The sequence below is a fragment of the Poecile atricapillus genome, chromosome 4 (assembly GCF_030490865.1).
Source record: "Poecile atricapillus isolate bPoeAtr1 chromosome 4, bPoeAtr1.hap1, whole genome shotgun sequence".
NCBI lineage: Eukaryota > Metazoa > Chordata > Aves > Passeriformes > Paridae > Poecile > Poecile atricapillus.
Genome location: NC_081252.1, coordinates 49,347,625 through 49,366,059, shown reverse-complemented (window position 1 = coordinate 49,366,059; position 18,435 = coordinate 49,347,625). Strand labels below are relative to the sequence as shown.

The 18,435-nt window shown below is 42.2% G+C and overlaps 1 protein-coding gene across 1 annotated transcript in view; it reads right to left on the bottom strand.

The window, feature by feature from the left end:
* Positions 1-2,563: 2,563 nt before the first annotated feature.
* The window catches only part of KDR (kinase insert domain receptor), a 32,772-nt gene continuing 16,900 nt past the window's right edge, over positions 2,564-18,435 (bottom strand). Inside the window, exons 20-30 of the mRNA XM_058837989.1 lie at positions 17,928-18,016; positions 16,044-16,200; positions 14,503-14,603; positions 13,028-13,150; positions 12,781-12,892; positions 12,293-12,392; positions 12,068-12,173; positions 10,848-10,999; positions 7,512-7,608; positions 7,341-7,429; positions 2,564-6,485 (exon numbers count right to left, since the gene is read on the bottom strand). Of these exons, the coding sequence (XP_058693972.1) occupies positions 6,281-6,485; positions 7,341-7,429; positions 7,512-7,608; positions 10,848-10,999; positions 12,068-12,173; positions 12,293-12,392; positions 12,781-12,892; positions 13,028-13,150; positions 14,503-14,603; positions 16,044-16,200; positions 17,928-18,016 (1,331 nt within the window). The 3' untranslated portion in view covers positions 2,564-6,280. The remainder of the gene's footprint in view (positions 6,486-7,340; positions 7,430-7,511; positions 7,609-10,847; positions 11,000-12,067; positions 12,174-12,292; positions 12,393-12,780; positions 12,893-13,027; positions 13,151-14,502; positions 14,604-16,043; positions 16,201-17,927; positions 18,017-18,435) is intronic.

Below are 18,435 nucleotides of genomic sequence, written 5' to 3'. Positions count from 1 at the left end.
CTTGACATTGACTGATGTTCGCCAACACTGCGGTACATCCGTCACGCGAATGGCTTGACAAAACACTGTTCTCTGCTGACTGTCCCACACCCCCTTCCTCCCAATGGAAACTGGGTATCTTGTGGAGACCTGCTTGGGAATCGTGCCAGACAGATGTCACCTTCTCACCAAGGGGCCCTATGTACAGGTTTGGGGAGATGCAAACTGGTTTTGCACCGACTTGGAAGGGAAAGATTGGGGGATGGCTGTCCATAAAATCCTGAATAACACAATGAAAGTGAGTAGGGAAAACTTGATCGATGTACTAGAAAATAGCTTGGGCCATCAAGTGAAAATCTGCATGCAAACAGCTCTTGCTGAGGTATGTTGCAGATGTTAAAGGTTACACATGCGTTTAAAAAGTGGAAAATCCATCAAAGGATATTAAACATAAGGGTCCATTGCTGGTTCAGATGCTTTGCCCAACTGATCAGCTCTTAAACCATAGCTTGAGCATGATGAACAGAGAAATAAATGGATCAAGTCTACAAGTGAAACCCTACAAACTTCAAGAATTATCCTTCCCAGGAACAAAGGGGTCCTACTTCTGCATGAAATAAGCACTAGAAAGTGGCCTCTGCATAACTGGCAGCAAGCAGTGCAGGTCTTCCAATCAGCCAGTGCAACCTGAAGGTCTCTAACAAGTAAAACCCCTTTGTTCTTCCTCGGTTCCTGATGCTAAAGTACAACTCTCCAGGACCTTATGCACATTTGAAAAGGATATACACAATTATTAAAACTTTCTTTCAGTCTTTGGCTCCTCTCCCCTGCTCCATTCAAAGCAGCACTGCCAAGCCTAGGCAGAGTGTCAGTTCCAAAACCAAGGCCACTGCTGTCTGCTGGCCCCCATCAGCTGCAGTTTCAGCCAGGGTCTGGTAGACTGGGAAAAAGTGGTGGAAAACAACCTGCCATCTTCAGCCCCAGATGAGTCTGACAGAGGTGAAACATGACAGATAACCTTTGCTGCTGCAGAAAATGAAGAGCATGTCTCTTCATGTGGAAGAGTGGAGTGGAACTCCACTTGGGGAGTGGAATACACCAAGAAGCGCAAGAAACTCCAGCAACCAGACAAGATTTGCATTCCTCTGATTATTCCCAAATGGGGAGATGCTGATGTGACTTCAGCACATACAGGGGTTACCCTGTGGCTGACTTCCCGCTGGCGAGCTTGGTGCCAGCAGCACAGACTTCGCAGTGTGCCCTATTATCATGGGGCCATCTCTGTAATGGGCAATGCTGGGCCCAGCAGAAGTCCAGGCTGCCAAACCCTCACTGGTACTGCTGCTTAGTTGGGCAGGATGAAAACTACCTTGTGTCTCTTTATGAGTGACAATCATGCTTCTGACTGTAGTGTGAAAACAGACCAAGAGAAATAAAACAAAACTCTCTTTGTAAAACCATTGCTAATCATGTCACTTAGCATGACTATACTGAAAGAGAGAGCATCATGGAGCCCAGGGAAGCAGCTTTGTAGGATGGTGAACAGATTCAGCTCTCCTTGGAAAAGATAATTTCATTTCATATGTTCCATCTTTGGAGAATGTCCTTTTTTTTTTTTTTTTTTTTTTCTTCTTTTATGAGGACTTAGGAAACCACATGGCACTGCCATTTCACCTGGCACAAGAGGCTGTGTCTGACATTACAGATGGGTCTGGAAACTGAATTCATTTCCCCCCCACTCTGCCCCAAAACTTACAGAGCAGTCATCATTCACCATAACATGTCATCCTAACAAGCTGCAGGGCAGAGATACTTCACATTTGAACCAACTGGTGGCAGCCAGTGAACAATGTCTAGGTAACCAGAACACCCTTCATCATGAATCTGATATGTTTAACAGCTAATTAAACCTGTGTAGGGATTAGGCTTTACATTGTACAGTTTTATGGCAACAAAACCTGAGCTTCCTAAGATTACATTGAGCAGCTCCTTATCTCTGATGCTGAGATGTTTATCAGCACCATATGTTACAAGCTCCTGCTATGTTTCCCACTGACCTTCTGGGACTTAATCAGCCTGAATGTCAGGGGTTGAGGAGCTGGGGACATATATTACAACACAGAATGGAACACTCAGCCAGGCAGAATAAAAATGCAGGGCTGAAGTCCAAAGAAAAGGTCTTTGTTGGTTAACTTCTGTCCCTAATAAATTTGTCAATTAGAAAGAACAAAAGTTAACTTTGTTTTCCTTGCCCTTGCTGTTGCTTTGAGAGGTCCCATACTGCGAGGTAACACAGGGTGTGTACTCAAGTATCAGTGATGAGGGGAAACCTCAGATGATTCATGGTTTGGGAATGTTTTGCATAAAAATAGCAAATTCAGCTTTATATCTGGAGGCTATCCACACTGCCCAGTTGTTTTCCAGCCTTGGAACCATAAAAAGAGATGCCATGAAGTAGAAATTTTTGTCCACAATGTCAGCAGTTCTGCGACTATAGTGATTTTAGTCACACACTGCATTTAGAATTAATTAGCACTCTGTACCAAAAGTCTCTAGTCATGGTCTTTCCAGATGACCACATCAGAATACATGGAGTATCATCCTAACAATTTTATTTTCACTTGAAATGCACTTGTTTGCAATCAGAGATTAATAAGAAAAGCTGAAGCAAGGACTGGATTTGCCAAGACATTTCTGTGCAAATGATTTTACAGTATCTCTTGCAGGGAGAAGGACCTACCTACCATGCTTGAACACCTCTGCATTCTTCAGGTGGGCTGTGTTCACATTGATAAGAGCTGACATGAGCCATCTCCAAGCCCTGAAAGTGCCTGTTTTTGGCATGGCTGTGCTTGATTCCCCACATCCTAACCTCCCAACAATTACACTCACTCTGGCAGTTCCTCTGAACGAGTCAATCCCATCACCGCTTCTCCTCACTCCAACCCAGCTGCTCACAGTGATATGTTTGGATACATAATTTTATAAGTGTCCCTTCTATTTATTGTAGCTCACTAGGCTCAGATCCAGGCTGAATTTCATGGACAAGGATGTTGATCTGAATGTTGATGCTTTGCTGCATGGCTGCAGGATAGAGATAAAGCTGGGACTGGTTTGCAAGGCATTTGCAAATCTGTGCATTATATGTCTGTTGTTTCATTGAAAATACCCTTTTCGGAATTTAAAGCATCTCAAAGACAGATGTGGCATAACTAGGGTTTAGCTGAATGCGCTGTACTCAGAATACAACAAAAAGTCCAGGTGTTTTAAAGGATGAAATGGCCATGGTTTAAGAAAATAATTGTGTTACTGGATGCCAAATATATAAACACATTTATAGAACCTTTGCTTGCTTCTGACAGTGAATATATGGTTTGGGTTGATTTTTTTTTTTTTTAGAAACTAATTTCCTTTCCTAAAGCAGGTGTGTGCTAGTTGCAATATTTTCCAGGCATATTTAAAGCTATTTGGAGCCAGAAGAGAGTTTAACTGTCTGACAAAGATTGTAAGTGTGAACTTAGTAACTGACATGGCTATATCTTGAAATTTCATTAGTCTGCATTGTGGTGGGAGGCTGTTTTAGAGGTTCTGTGAACACACAGGGAAGCATCTGACTGTGTGTATGTGGCACATATCATGTGTTACACTGGGCTGGAGAGGGAAAAAACTGAAAAATGAGATGTCTAAATTGAACATCCCAAACCTTGAGGAATGAAGGTCTAGGGCAGATGGATATCAGTGGCACACCTCCATCTTCAACTCAGTGGTCAGTGTCAGGACTCTCCAACATATGGTCCATCAGCTGACACTGTTGTGTTAGTGTCAATATTTTATGTCCATTGTGTAATAATACATAGAAGAGCCCTTTCATTAAAGATATTAAAAATATTGCAGAGGGGGATGTTAAAGGATGTAGCATTGTTTGTTGAGCATACTCTGCTGGCTAGACTCTTGCCTGGGAAGCAAGGCAAATGTCAAATAGATACATGAAAATACAAGCCCTTCCTAGAAGCCCTTACACATGATCTAGGAAGCCTCTCTCTTTTTTCCTATCTGACCTCCCCATTCCCGATTTCCTGGCTGTAAAATGCTTTAGATTTAGGGGGAGCAATGGAGAAACATTTACAACCTGACATCCCATAGCCTTGTATTTGGGTAACGCACATAATGTGTAGAAGGCGATAGTCCCACGTTCAGCCTGAGAAGAATTTAGCAGTGACATCTCTCACTGCCCAGACAAATGTTCTCACTATGCTACTATACTAGCCTGTCTCATTTCAAACTGCAATAAAGAGAAGCTGAATTAAAGTTTACAGTTTGCAGCTTAACTTCCCTTGCACTGTATTTTAGCATAAGCTGTTATGCCCCTAGCAGTGGACAGCCTTTCCCTGAGAACAAAAGCCTGCACAGTGCAGAAGAAAAAGTCAAAAATTGGACAACAGAGTGAAAAGGTAGGAACTTTAAGCACAGATTTAAAATAAAGGAAGACTTCACTGCACAAGAGCAGGGAAAACATTTAGTCTGTGGGAAGTGAGCTAGGAGAAACAAAAGTGGGAAAAGAGAATAAGGCTTTAAGCAAAAATGCCACTCCTCAGGCAAAAGCCACAATACAATTAGATCAACCATCTCCCAATTAACATAATAAACTCTTTCAGAGGAGATTCAGCTTGTACAAGCAGTCTCTTCCTCTGGCCATTTCTCTAAAAGTATTTATTGCCAACTGCTAAAAATCACTGAAGTTTCTTCACTACACATGCTACTACACGTTTGTAGACTTGAAACAAGTAGAACTTTAAAATCTTCCCTGTCAATAGAAAAGTTATAACAAAAGAAAACAAACCTACTTGTAGCCCCCAGCTCTAAATTCCCAGTCCCTGTTAATAAAGTGAAAAGTTCTAGCTATTAAAAAATTTTGTGACCTTTGCAATGTTGCAGAACACCTATACAAAATGTGAATAGTACAATATCTGTTATATAATATATATTTATATTTTAATATATTACATTTATTTCTACATAAAGAGGCTATAAATACTGTATATGCCTTATATTCATGGTTCCCAGCATTTGACATTATAGTAAGTACAAACAAAAAAAAATACTTATAAAAATACAAAAAGAACTCAGTAGAAATAGCTTTACATTTTAAAATCTTGTAGTCCTCATTGTGTCTATCACTAGAGTTCTGGGACTACAAGAGCACAGGTAAGAAGTTGTCCAACAATTAGGCACAATGTCATCACTCAGAGAAGATCACAGCTGCCACAAAACCAGTCACAGATTCCCAAGGCTACATAAACTGAGATCTCTGCCACTGCAAACAGACCTTGAGTTTTCAAAGTGAAAGAGTCAGATCTAAATCTGAGGGAGGAGGAATGAGATGAGAAGGCAGGGTGCCCTTAGGATGCCCCAGCAGAACCACAGTGCTTCCTGTGGCCCTTGGGTAAATGATACTGCCTTTTCTACCTGCCAGAGGCTGCCCAAGTGGTGATCTGGGGGGAAGGGAGTATTTTCTGCAGCAGTTTCAGGCAGCTCAGAGGCAGGTAGGTGTCTGGCATGAGTGAGGCATGACTGGGGATGAAAGGGGAGCAGAGCCATCCTCAGAGGTCAGGCACGGCCCTGCTATTTGAGTCCCATCACTTGGCTCAGTGCTCTGCCTTCTCCCTACTAACCAACTTCACTGAGAAAATGCAGCTCATAGGACTTGTACAGCAGCCTTTTTCCTCTTCCAAGGACAGAGACCATCACCCCCATCTATATTTAGCCCAGCCTATGTTTAGTCTCAGGCCATTAGAGTGCCAGAGCCTTGAGCTGGAGGTTCCTTTTTTTGTTTGTGAAGGTACAAGCAAGGAATAACTCTGAGAAACAAGAAGCCAGTGCTGTGCTGTTTCCTTCCTGGAGTCCAGCCACAAGGGGAAAAACAAACAAAAAAAACCCATACCACAAAAGCAGGGATGTGCCATTATTTCGTACAAGTAGAAACAGTTAAGTCGAATGCCATGATGCTGCCTGCATCAGGCAGATGCTCGACATCACCAGGCTCAGCCTCTGCCATGGGGTTGGCACAGCCCACACACCATGGCCAGGGCTTTGACCCCTCAGCCACCAGCGTCTCTTGAGGAAAGGAGCCCAGCGTGGCACGGCGCAGTTTTGCTGCCAGATGCTTCCGCATCATCTTCAGGAAAAATAAATGTCTTTCCTTAGTCCCATGGATGCCATTTTTCAATACATCAGACCTGAATACCACCAGCCCAGGCAATGAAGGCACATGCCAGGGGGAGCTGGAGCTGCCAGCTTCACCCTAGAGCTGCGCAGGGCTCTCGTAGGGGAGCCCATGAGCGCGGCAGAGCGGGGGTGAAGCCTCCTGGGCACACAAGAGTTCAGTTTCCTCGCTGGAGTAGACGGTGGTGTCCATGTCATCCGAGTGGTATCCCGACTGGTACCCACTTGTCTGGTTGGAGGCTTCGGACATGACGGATTCATTACTCTTGCTGGGCACCAGTGTGCTGCAAAAAACAATCAGAAACAGGGCTGAGAGGGCTGTGGGGACTGTCTTCTGGAGGGCAGGTGGGTGACTTTCCATCACAGCAACAACCAAATCAAAAAGCTTACTTAAACCTGGCTTCAAGCCCTTTTAAACACACATTTGATTGTAAGGAGAGACCTTTCCATACGCCCTAACTTCACTAATTCATGAAAAAGATGTTTCATTTTATGATGATACAAGGAGTTAGATTGTGATCATAGATAAAATGGAGAGAAAGCTTTTAGAGGCTTTACTTCAGCTGTGGTGCAATTGTAACTGCAATATGCCTTCATCTGCACTGAAGCTGTCCTGGAAAAAAATAATTCCTGAGAAGCTCTCAGAGAGCATATGTGAGGTTTCAGCTCCATGAATGCCACTGTGCTTCCTGTGAACTGCACAATGAAACCCCTGTACAATGCTCTGAAAATACACCCAGGTACATCCTGAAAACTTGAGTGTCAGCTATAAAAAAAAAAAAAAAAAAAAAAAAGAAAAAGCAAGTGAAAAACCAAGAACTGCTCATGGGTCCAGACAGGTCCTCATGTGCTCAATTGTGTGCACCAGCTCAGTACCTTTGAGAGGTGGTTGATGCTATTGCAGCTGATAAATACAAGTCCTTTCTGGGCACTGACTGAGGCTTCCAAAAGCTGCATTGCCTCCTATCTTCTAACAACAAATGCATATGACCAGGCACACCAGGCATAATTTTGCAGTCTGCTTTTGAAAATGCTTTAAGAAAAGATTTTGTCTTCCAAACAATTTTACAAACCAATCAGTCTTCTGATATATTGCAATAAAAGGTCATATTCAATCCTATGTGCAGCCTGTGCCTTACCTAAAGGGTATTTTCACTTGTTTTTCATTTTCTTCCAATGCCTTCAGCTCTTCAGATGCAAGAACCATCCCACTATCTGTCTGGTTTTCCTGCAAAGGTGTTGGAAAAAGATTAAAAACACACAAAAAAAATAACAACAGAAGGAAAGTATGTATAAATAGACAAACTCACCTCCTGAACAACTTTTACAGTGGTAACCAATGGGACATCTTCAAATGTTTTCACACTCGCAGGGCGGCTTTTTCTCTTGCTACCTTGTCGGCACTGACTGCAAAGAAAACAAAACCAAAAAATTTTGTGTCCATTATCCACAACTTGGCTGCAAACAGCACAATGATATCAGAATCCTTTTATCTCTCTTCAGAGAAGCTAAATCGTTTTTGTCAAAACATATTATGCAAACTCCAAAATATCTATTTATTGAAAGAGATGAGCAGCCTAGAAAGTGGCATATTTCTGACCTTTTGCTCCTGACAATATTGATCTCAGAGCAAATTCTAAGAAATGGCTTTGAGAAAACAGCTTCTTTCCTCAGTTACACTGGAGGGCTTCACTTCCTGCAAGCTTTGCTTAGAACTATAATAAACAGAGAATCCTGGAGCACAGACGTGTGTTTCTTCCTTTGGACTGCACTTCTGAGACCCCTGGCTGGACCTAGGACAACAACAGCAGACTCAGCACACTGCTGCCCTTAAGCCACGGGGATCAGGACAGGGAGTGCTAAATCTCTCTTAAAGGCTCTTCTCCAAAAGAAGCCCTCTGGTTCAGGATGACATCCATAAAAAATATTGGACAAAAAAATAAAATTGACTTTCATGGAGATACTAAAACAGCAAACAAAGGGCATCCTCAGCTTTCTGCCTAAGTGAATATGGAATGAAATTGATGGTGTCCCCGTTAAATGGGGCAAATTTATGCTCTTAACAGCTAATGAAGGAAAAGCCATGGAGTTAGTAGAGTAAGCTGCATCCACTTGAAGTGCAAAGCTGGAGACTATTAAGAGCATCACTCACCTCTTTTCCCAGCTTTGAGTCTAACTATGCTGAATCCTGCTTATCTCTAATAGACATTTATTTAAACTGGTGGGGATTTTACAAGCTCCTTAAGAAGCCTGCTCAGGTGCTCAATCACACTTTAGAATGTTTTTCAAATATTAAACCCAAGTATTTGCTCAAATAAAATTTGTCTGAATGCTGGGGACACAATAATTATTTAACACCCTCTTTGGAGCAAATTTTGGTATACTGAAAACTGTTACTATGTTCCCTCTCCATTTTCTCTTCCTAAACTTAACAAAACCAGTTCTTTCAAGCTTTATGCACTGGCCATGTCTTCTGCTCCTCTGCAGTGGTATCTAATTTATTTTCCATCCAACACTTCCAGGACCAAAACCATCAAATGGACAATCTAGTCCATGCACCCTCCTGGACAACCTGATCTTGTACAACTAGAAGTTCATTCCACAACTTGCCTTCTAAGTTTGGGAGCTCCCTGTGTGCCTGCATTAAATGTCTACACAGGCACAGATCTGCATGGCCAGGACTACAGTTTTCCAGGGTGGTGAGGGCTGAGAAGCCCATCTTCTTTACCTCAATGACCTCCCAAGTATGGGAGACCCGTCTCTGCTCAGCCCAGACAAGAGCCAGCCTACAAGGGTTGTTGCAGACGCATTAAAATGTATCTCCTCTGCTATCATCCAGGTCAATTATTCTCCCTAAAAATGAAACTTAGATTATTTTGACTCAATTTGTTCTTGACAAATCCATGCTGGCCATTTGTAGTTAATTTGTCTTCCTGTAGGCATTTAACATTGTATATCTGAATGTGTATTCCAGGACTGTTCCTAAAATGAAAATTAAACTGATTGCAGAATTACATTTTTTCTGTTCTTTCTATGAGCAGGCTTCATCTTTACACTTCACACTAACTCTTTCATACCTCACCTGACTGTTTTTAATGACAATCTTTCCAAGTTCAGAAATTGTGTATCTATTTCCTAAGGCAAATATAGCAGATGTTAGGAGATCCTGCTGATTTTAATTTAATCAGCAATCTAACTAATCTTTATTATTCTCCATGTTTTCCCTGTGTTTGTTATCCTCCTCCAGCTTTGATTTAGTGATTATATTTTTTAATAGTCAGTACTTTTGTGAAGATTGAAAAAGCCATTTCTAAACAGATTAATCTTTTCTATACTACCTGTATAGCAAGATACATGCCTACAAAATAATTTTCTGCTACCAGAACTTAAGAATAAAGCCCCTAAGCATGACTTAACCTCCTCACTTTGCCTCTCCTAGCATCATTGCCACAAGTGCTTTCACAATCCTGTCACAAGGTAAGATGGGAGAAAAGAGATTCAAAGTCTCCTTAAAATGTCAACAGAGGGCTCTTACTTCTGCTCATAACAGGAAATGGGAACCAAGAAAAGCCATCTAGGAAGCATTAAAAGTAGAAAATAAGTGTTAAATCATGCTATTTTGCCTTTTAAATGTGTATATTTTGAACTACCCCACTACTAAAACATGGGGTTCAGAGTTGAGCTACACAATCTTAAGTTCAACTGAAATGTGAAATTCACTGCGCCTATGTAGTCCTTTCTAAGACCACAGAAAAATCCTGCTCTACCCCAAATCTCCATCTGTTGGGGTTGTGATACAAGCTGTGGTACAAGTAGTGAGCAGTGAGGCAGAGGGCTCTGTTTCATGGAAGCCACATGAAACCTGCCAACAGAGTCCGTGTCCACCCTGATGGTCACATCCATCTCTTTCTACCCTCCTTTGTCCGAGACTGCATAGAACAATACAGGGGTCCCAGCATCTCAGTGGCTGCACTGGATGAGAAAATGCCTTTCTCCCTTACATCCCATGCCAGAGGTTCCCAAAGGGTCCAACATAAGCCCCTGAAGTGCATTAGTACAGACTCCTTACTGGAAGGTCACCTCTGCCAAGATACCAAACAGCATCTACCATTGTGGATGCCCTAGGAGCCCACCAGAAGCAAGCAGTGGACTAAAAATGGTGACACTATTTACTTCATCTTCCTCTTGGCTATCAATTCATGAGCTATTTTCCAGTGTTTCACTTTAGGAGGAGAAATTCCAGAGAAGTTATTAAAAATAGATCTATCATCATTAATATTCTTGGCAGCTGCAACACAAGAACACAGCAAACACAACTGAATTGGACCAGTAAAACCTTCTATGCATTCTGGTCCTTAAAAACAAATAACTGTCATTTTCATGGGTTTTGCTTTTTTTGTTTGTTTTTGAATGAGAATACCAAGTCTTGAGAGGGTAGCAACACTAAAAATTAATTTAAAAGTCACTAGCTGGGAAGGTAAGAAACTAGCTTTTGCCTACAAAAGATTTATAAATTCCTTCTTATCCCTATGGAGAAGGTTAAATATGGACCAGGCAGCTGAAGTCTCTTCCTTTCATTTTCCCTTCCCCCAGCATGAACAAAACCTTCCCAGAGGCCCCAGTAGGATGTCCACCATATAAAATACCTAATTCCTGCTGTGTTGTCATAATGGAATTTAGGATCACAGACTTCCTCTTCCTCCCTACAGGAAGCAGGTGAAGTTGGGAGAGAGAGACCCGAATCCTCTTCCATATTCAGTGATACTGACAAAGGAAGGACAACGTAGTCTTTACCATCCTGTAGAATGCAGTGAAAAAACACAGAAATTAAATAGGCTACAGAAACACACAGACATAAACAGATACATGCACATACATGGAGAATGCATCAGCCCAACAGTGTGGGTGCTTTATTAAACTATGGAGAGTATACCACCTTTGCAGGAGCAGCTACATTAAAAGAAGGAAGATAAATAAGAACCACTTCTAAGTAGTTTTCAACTTTTTTAAAAATAGATTTTTATATGATATGCTGTAACATAATGTGTAAAAAGGACTTTTTATTGATGTCTTTGAAAAAATAGATTTTAGTAACATTTGAATCCCAATACCACAAAGAAAATGAACCTGAGAGTTCAGAAGGGCAGTGTAATTCCCACCATCACTGAGAAGTTAGAAAGGGAGAGTCTATCTAATAGGGAGCACACAGCCAAATCCATCCTACTTCATTCAGTGGGCTCACATCTATGGCCCTGGCCTTGTCCACTTCCGTAGTAACTGAAGAGAAAGCCACAAGATGGAGAGCTTGGAAGGGAGGCCCACGTCCCTACCTGGTCACTCTCTTACTGCAATGCCTGCACACAGGTCATGCCTTAATACATTAATTTGTGTGGAGCTGCTCACAGGCAATAAAGTTCTTGTATCCTTGTTTTCCAGGATAGCCACTAAAAGCATTGCAGCCCACACCCTCCCTTACACTAAGATAGCCATCTTTGGCACAGTAAGATCAACAGGAGCTACCTGCTGGAAGGCATCTGCAGTGTGCAGAAAATGGGCAGGAGAGCAGGAAACTGAGCCCATGCCAACAGCTCCCCAGCAAAGACAGCAGGAGTGTCATGGGAAGCTTTGCTGGCAGGGCAGAGTGGCTTTTGGCTATCACAACACAACCTCTGGGATCTTTACACCACAAGTCACTCTCTTGCTGGTCAGAGACCCAACTGCTGGTCAGTAATGGGAGCAGTGGAAGAAGTCCAGGCTCCCTGACAGCTCCAGCAGACAGTACCCAACTATGGAATGCTGTGGTAGCTGGCAGGACGGGACAGGTTCAGCCAGTGATTTTAGCAACCAGAGAATGCAGTTCACGTACCTGACGGACGTTGGCTTGCAGTAAATTCCCCAGGTGCTCCACCAGCTCTGAAAAAGTTGGTCTCTGCTTAGGATCTCCATGCCAGCAATCCAACATTGTTTGGTACCTGGAATGACAAAACCGATTAAAATACCAACGTAAAGAAAACAGAAAAAATAGCTTGCTTCTGCACCTTCTAGTAGTGTGGGGTAAATGTGGGCAGTAGATGGAAGAACAGTTTCTCACATTTCTGGTGTTGTATAGTCTGGTGCTCTCATTCTCGTTCCTTCTTTCAGTCTTCTGCAAAATTCCTCATCAATTTTCACTCCAGGGTATGGTGATGCGCCTAAAATGAAAGCAGCAGTAATTTTAATGCATTACACTCTTAAATTTCGGGATTAATTTTCAAGTAAATAACTTGCTATGGTTTGTGTTAATAAGACAATTTGGTATATTTGGATGTGTAAACAATTTATATTTATGATGGAAACAGCAACTGACTGAGTAAATGAGGCACATCATCACTTGCTGAAATTGTGTGAAGAAGCATTTCAAGCCTATGTTCCTAGATTTGCATTTTAAAGAAAATTTGAGTATTTTACTTTTATGGAGAAAATATACAGGAATTGTTCAAGAAATAAAAAGAAAATGCTACAGAGGATCCAAGAACACTATGACTGTTTTCTTTAGACTCGTTTGTTTAGAGATGGCTCAGTAAAATTAAAGTGACTCACCTAATGAAAATATTTCCCACAGCAGAACTCCAAAGGACCATACATCACTCTGAATGGTATACACTCTATCAAAAATGGTTTCTGGTGCCATCCATTTAAGGGGTAGTCTGGCCTAAAAGCATTTTCATAAACAAAGTGGTATCACAGTTTAGCAAAACAAAGTTTCCAAAAATCTCTTTAAAGAAAAAGGAAAAATAAGTCCCTATTTCATACTAGTTCTCTATCAAACAGATAATCTGAAACTTACATCTCCTTTCCTGACGTAATCTGGGTCTTTGTAGATGTCTCGAGCCAAGCCAAAATCACAGATTTTGACCACGTTATTGTCTGACAAGAGGATATTACGAGCAGCCAGGTCTCTGTGGATGCACTGCAAAGAGAAGTAAACAACTTCATGCACTGCCTGTCATCACAGCTCTGTCCACAGGGCTGATCTCTTTCACATATGTGCGCTCCTGCCCTCAAAGGCCAGATAATTCTTAAAAACTTTTAAGAAAAAGAAACCTCAGCATCAACAGTTGCTGATTTTGAGTGCTTTTTTGATGGTCACAACTGATTTGGCTCAGGGAGACTTGTGTTCCCAATTCCAAACATACATCTGTTTATCCACTGTGCAGAGAGGGCCTTTGAAGTTAGCTAATTAATTATCCTAAGGAGCTGACACAAAACAGGTTCAGATCTGATTACCTTTAGATTTACTTTGGTTCACCCAAATCTGTGTACTCCACTACTTCTCTGAAAAACACCACACTAAAATGCTGACTTGATTCCAACACAAACTAATCTTTACTACAGAGAAAGAAGTCCATGTCTCTACCTATGCAGAGCAACAGCTTACTTAACAGCCCAAACACCTCAAAACTCAAGCCTCAATAGCCTGAAGTAAAAAAATCAGCCTCTGAAAGTGGCTAGAGATTTGCTTCTACTATGGACTGAAACTGCAGATTCTGTAAGCAGGTATTTTTACATCTGCATGTCAATCGGGATGTATATGAAAGGCAGACAAAAGAAGGTTTGCAGAAAAAGACTCTGAAGTCTGCTCTTGAACACCTAGCCTGCACTCTAAACACAGTGTTCTATTTCCTCCTTCTATTTTCTTTTCCCATTTCTAAGTATTTTTTGTTTCTATACAGCTGCAGGCAATTCCTCACTCTTGCTGGAATTGTCATCTTTTGAAACACGTGCTCTACATATTTAGATTCAAACCACAGAAAAATATTTCTAGAAGGCCAAAATGCAGGTGAGGTGCTGTTGACTGCCAGGGTGTCCTCAGCAAGAGATTCTCCAAGGAGTCGTCCATGAAATTTCATAGCTGAGTACTGTCTCTCCCCATACCGTCCTTCCAATCCCCATGCACAAAGGTACAACTAACCTCCTCAGAGCAAAATACTTTACTCCCGTTTAGGCTCCTGTTACCAGGGATTTGTCCCTAATGCCTTTAATAGTCCTCATAAGTCAGCTCCCCTCCTCCAACCACTTAACCATTCTTCTATGAACTGGTGGCCCATAAAGCTTACACAGATCACTAACATTTGTGTCAATAAATGCATGGGATGTTTCACTTTGTAGTATTAATGATTTGGGTATGTCTTAGAGCAAAGAGAAAATGTTGCGGATGACTGCCAGTCCAAAGATGAACATGCTGTTTCCTTCTATAGACCTACAGCATTACTTCCTGCAGTCAAATAAATAACATGCCACTCTTCCTGAGAGGTTCCTTACTTTGCGTGAAGCCAAGAACTCCATTCCCCTCGCCACCTGGAAGCTGTAACAGATGAGGTCCTCCATGGTCAAAGGGTTCTTGCAAAGGTCTTCAGGACCAGCTGCAAAGAATCAGATGACAGTCAAACATGCCCTTTGTCACTGATTTCACCAATAACTGCTTTTTAGACAAAAGTCCATCCGAACCTTATGCCATACTGGACTGGAAGAGCAAATCAAGCACTTTTTTTAGCTATATAATTACCACTAAGAACCCACTTTACAGCAAACTAGTCTTGTGCAAAATAAACTTTGAGGAGATGGGTTATACCCTTGGCCTCCTTGTTTATTTCCAGAGGAAAGATTTGTGAAACAATCCCAAAAGAAAAAAAACTGAAACTCAGCTCACAAGTTCCTAGGAGAGTAAAGCTTTCTAAAGCAGATGAATTTAGAAACCAAGGACAGGGAGTCCCCACCTAGTCTTTCTGAGGAAAGGATATGCATTAGGGAGAAAGATTTTTTTTTTTTGCAAAAAGCCCTGCTAGTTTAATGTAGAAGAACCCTAATATCATCATCTAGTGACCTCTCTCTCTCTCTATATATATATCCAAAGATACCTAGGCATTTCATTCCTGCTGAAATAAACAACTCGGTGACTTTGTTCAGCTTTTGATTTTAAGTAGACATCCACCAAGAACTACAACACTGGTGGCTAAAACCTTCACCCCTAAGGGCTGCTTGAGGTCTACATAATTCTTGTAATATCCCAGTTCAGAGGGTCAATGTCTGCACCAGGGAGTACTGGAAATGGACAAAGTACATGCGTGACATTACCTATTAGATTGCATTGAAACTGCAAGATCATTCTCCCTGTTCACATACTGATGCTTTGCACTAAATTATTTTTAGTAGCAGCAGAGGTACAGGCAGTAGAGCTATGGCTTTCCTCCCAACTAGTCTGATCCCACCCCCAGGTGAAATCAGCAGCCTCTGAAATGGCAGCACTGAGCATTTTGTACTGCATCTGCCAAAGAAGAACATGGCAAATGCATCAGTGAAACCACTGCAGAGGATATGTGCATCCTGGGGAGGTTTTCAATGAGTGGATAATTCAGGCTGCCTGCTCCTGACAGACCACCTGGGCAGAGGGAAGGCAAAGCAAGCTTTCTGCTAATAAGCAGTGAATCAAACAGCATTTCACAGTATTTAACTTCTGGGTAAACATTAAGGAAGTTCAGTTAGCATGCTGGTGCATCCCTCTCTGCACTGCCTTCAGAGTTTGTACTCTGCAGTTTTCCTTGAAAATATTGGGGCATTAAATAGACATACCTCCAAAAAGCTTCACACTAAAAACAGACCCTTTTCATACAGGACCTTATCTGGGATTGGGCTGAGGAGTTTGGAATGCTGATCTAAATAATTCATAGCTCAGGAACTTTGATCATCCAGAGAATATCCTGCACACGAGTTTGAGGAAGCTTTGGAAATCACACAGTCCCCAGTGTCCTTCATCAGCCCCAGCAATGACACATGCCCCAACACCAGAAGAAGCTGTATCCTACCATCCTCCTCTTCCACATCACTCAGGGACCGCTCCTCCACAAAGCCAGAGCTTGCTGAGCTCTGGCTGCTCGTGATGCTGTCCAACCGTCGCTTCAGGTCAGAAGAGACATCGCCAATATAGTTCTCTTTCCCCTGCCGAAATCTGGCACATTTGGTCTAGAAATATGAGGGGAAGGTGAGAAAAATCAGAAGCTGAAAGCATACCAGAAGCTTCTGCTGGAGAGGCAGTGATGCTCCCTATGGTCTATGCCAAGGTCACCAGGGAAAGCAGGGAGAGCAACCCAGAAAAGGTGTGATCAGCTGCTCTGCTCCAAGCCAGCTCTGGTCGGGACACCGGGCTGGTGCACGGACAGTACCAGCAAAACCCAACTCATGGCCATTCAGGTTCACCATCTGGAAAACCCTCTGCCACTCTACAGCACAAGATTCTCCTGCCTTCACAACCTCCCAGCCAAACGCCAGCAGCATCTCCACATGCTGGGGACTAACTGCACACTGAGGAGCTGGTGTCTTAAGCCCCTGGTGTCCTTCACTTGTGAAACACACGTGGGTGGATGCTGCCAAACCCTCTCATACACTCCAGACTCTCTGTATTGCTATGGCTTTACCTCCTGCTGCTGCAAATGCCCTTCTGCTAAACCTCTACCTTGGCCAAAATTCTAACAGCCATCAAAATCTGATTTACTTCATTCTTCCCCTAAGCCACTGCATGCCTCTAGGGAGGAATCCAGCCCCAAAGGTGTCCTCCAAAACAGTTCCATTTTCTCCTGCTTTGGTTTGGTGATTTTCTCCCTGGCAGGGCTGTTTTGTGACACTGCCAAATCCTATTCCCGCTGCTTGTGCAAGCAAGGGTCAGCATTCTCATGAAACCCTGTCTCCTTCTTCAAGGCCTCTCAGATATTTGTTTATCTTTTTACCTCACAAGAAGATGCAGTGAGTTGCCTTTGCCAATATAAAATAGTAAACAGTGTCTCCAAGGATAAAGAAAAATAACCCCCTGGAGAACCAGCAAGCACTAGTGAGAAGCTCTGATGTAAACACAGCAGCTGCAGGAAGACAAGTCTACCAACATGGGAGAGTACAGCCCAGGGGCCTCCCTCTTGGCTGTGAGTGGAAAAGGCTAGGGTTCCCAGGGTGACCCTGAGGGCTGGGTACACATAGACAAGTTCTTCATACAGCAATCTGACCCTCAGAGGGCATGGATCCTCCAGATGGACGCTCTCCAGAAATAAGACTCCTCTCAGAGGTGCCCAGAAATGAGTTTGAAAATGCCAGTCTCCATCCTCCCACTTCTGTCAAATCAGGGTGCAGAAGGGGTGCTGTAATGGAGCTCCTTCTTGTGAAGGACTTGGGAGGTGAAATGCTGAATGTAAACTCATGAGCTACATCAATTATACACAACTATTAACAGCAGAAGAAATGTATAACCTCATTCAGCAATGAGCCAAAGGGACAGTAGAACAGATAATCATGTGACAGCAGATACCTAGGGATATCTGATAGATATATAAACTAAGCAAGGAATGCAGTTATTTAAGGTGGTCTGGAGCTTAACTAAGAAAGGAAAAAATTCAGGCTGATAATCAGAAAAAACTTCCTGAAAGATACAGCCAAGTGTAGAATAGTCTGCCAAAGGAAATAGTGGAAGCCCAGTTCCTTTGCACATTTTAAGCTAACAATAACAAAACAGCTACATTGCAGGGGCCAGGGGAAAGACTAAATGACCTCTGAGGTCTTCGCCATCTCTCATTCCCATGAGAAGCACCAAGAAGCACCAAGACATGTCCCCAAGGATTGCTGCTTCAGTCTGCACTAGAAAAAGAAACTGTGTGTGGAAAAAACCCACCAAATCAAACATTTTACTGTTAACCTTGACTCCTTACCTTGTACGGGATAAATTCACTCCTCTTGCTCCGTAGGTAAGCAGACAGATTTCCGAACTTGCAATATTCCACAATCACCATGAGTGGGCCTGTGCAACACATAAAGCAATTCATTAGACCACTTATATCCCACCTTATCTCACAGCATAAATTCTGGCTAGAAATACATACAGTTCTAAGAGCATTCCAATAGCTAAAGGTTTTTTTAAAAAAATCAGTAATTAAAAAAAAATCTAATCAAAATACTGAAATTATTCATTTTTCTGCTGTTTAAAGGGAAAAAAGAAAGCATATCAAAATCACGGGCTTAATTTCGTATGTCAAAAAGTATAGTGGTGTGCTTGTGTTTGAAATGCCACTAGCAGCCCAAGTTAATTGACATTGTGAGGATGCAACATATTTGAATGAACTGCAGTGCAATTAACCTCTGCAATAAAATACATATGTGACTATCCCTGCATTTTTCTACAGGTGGTTAAAGTACTAAAAATTTAAAACAGGAAACTTG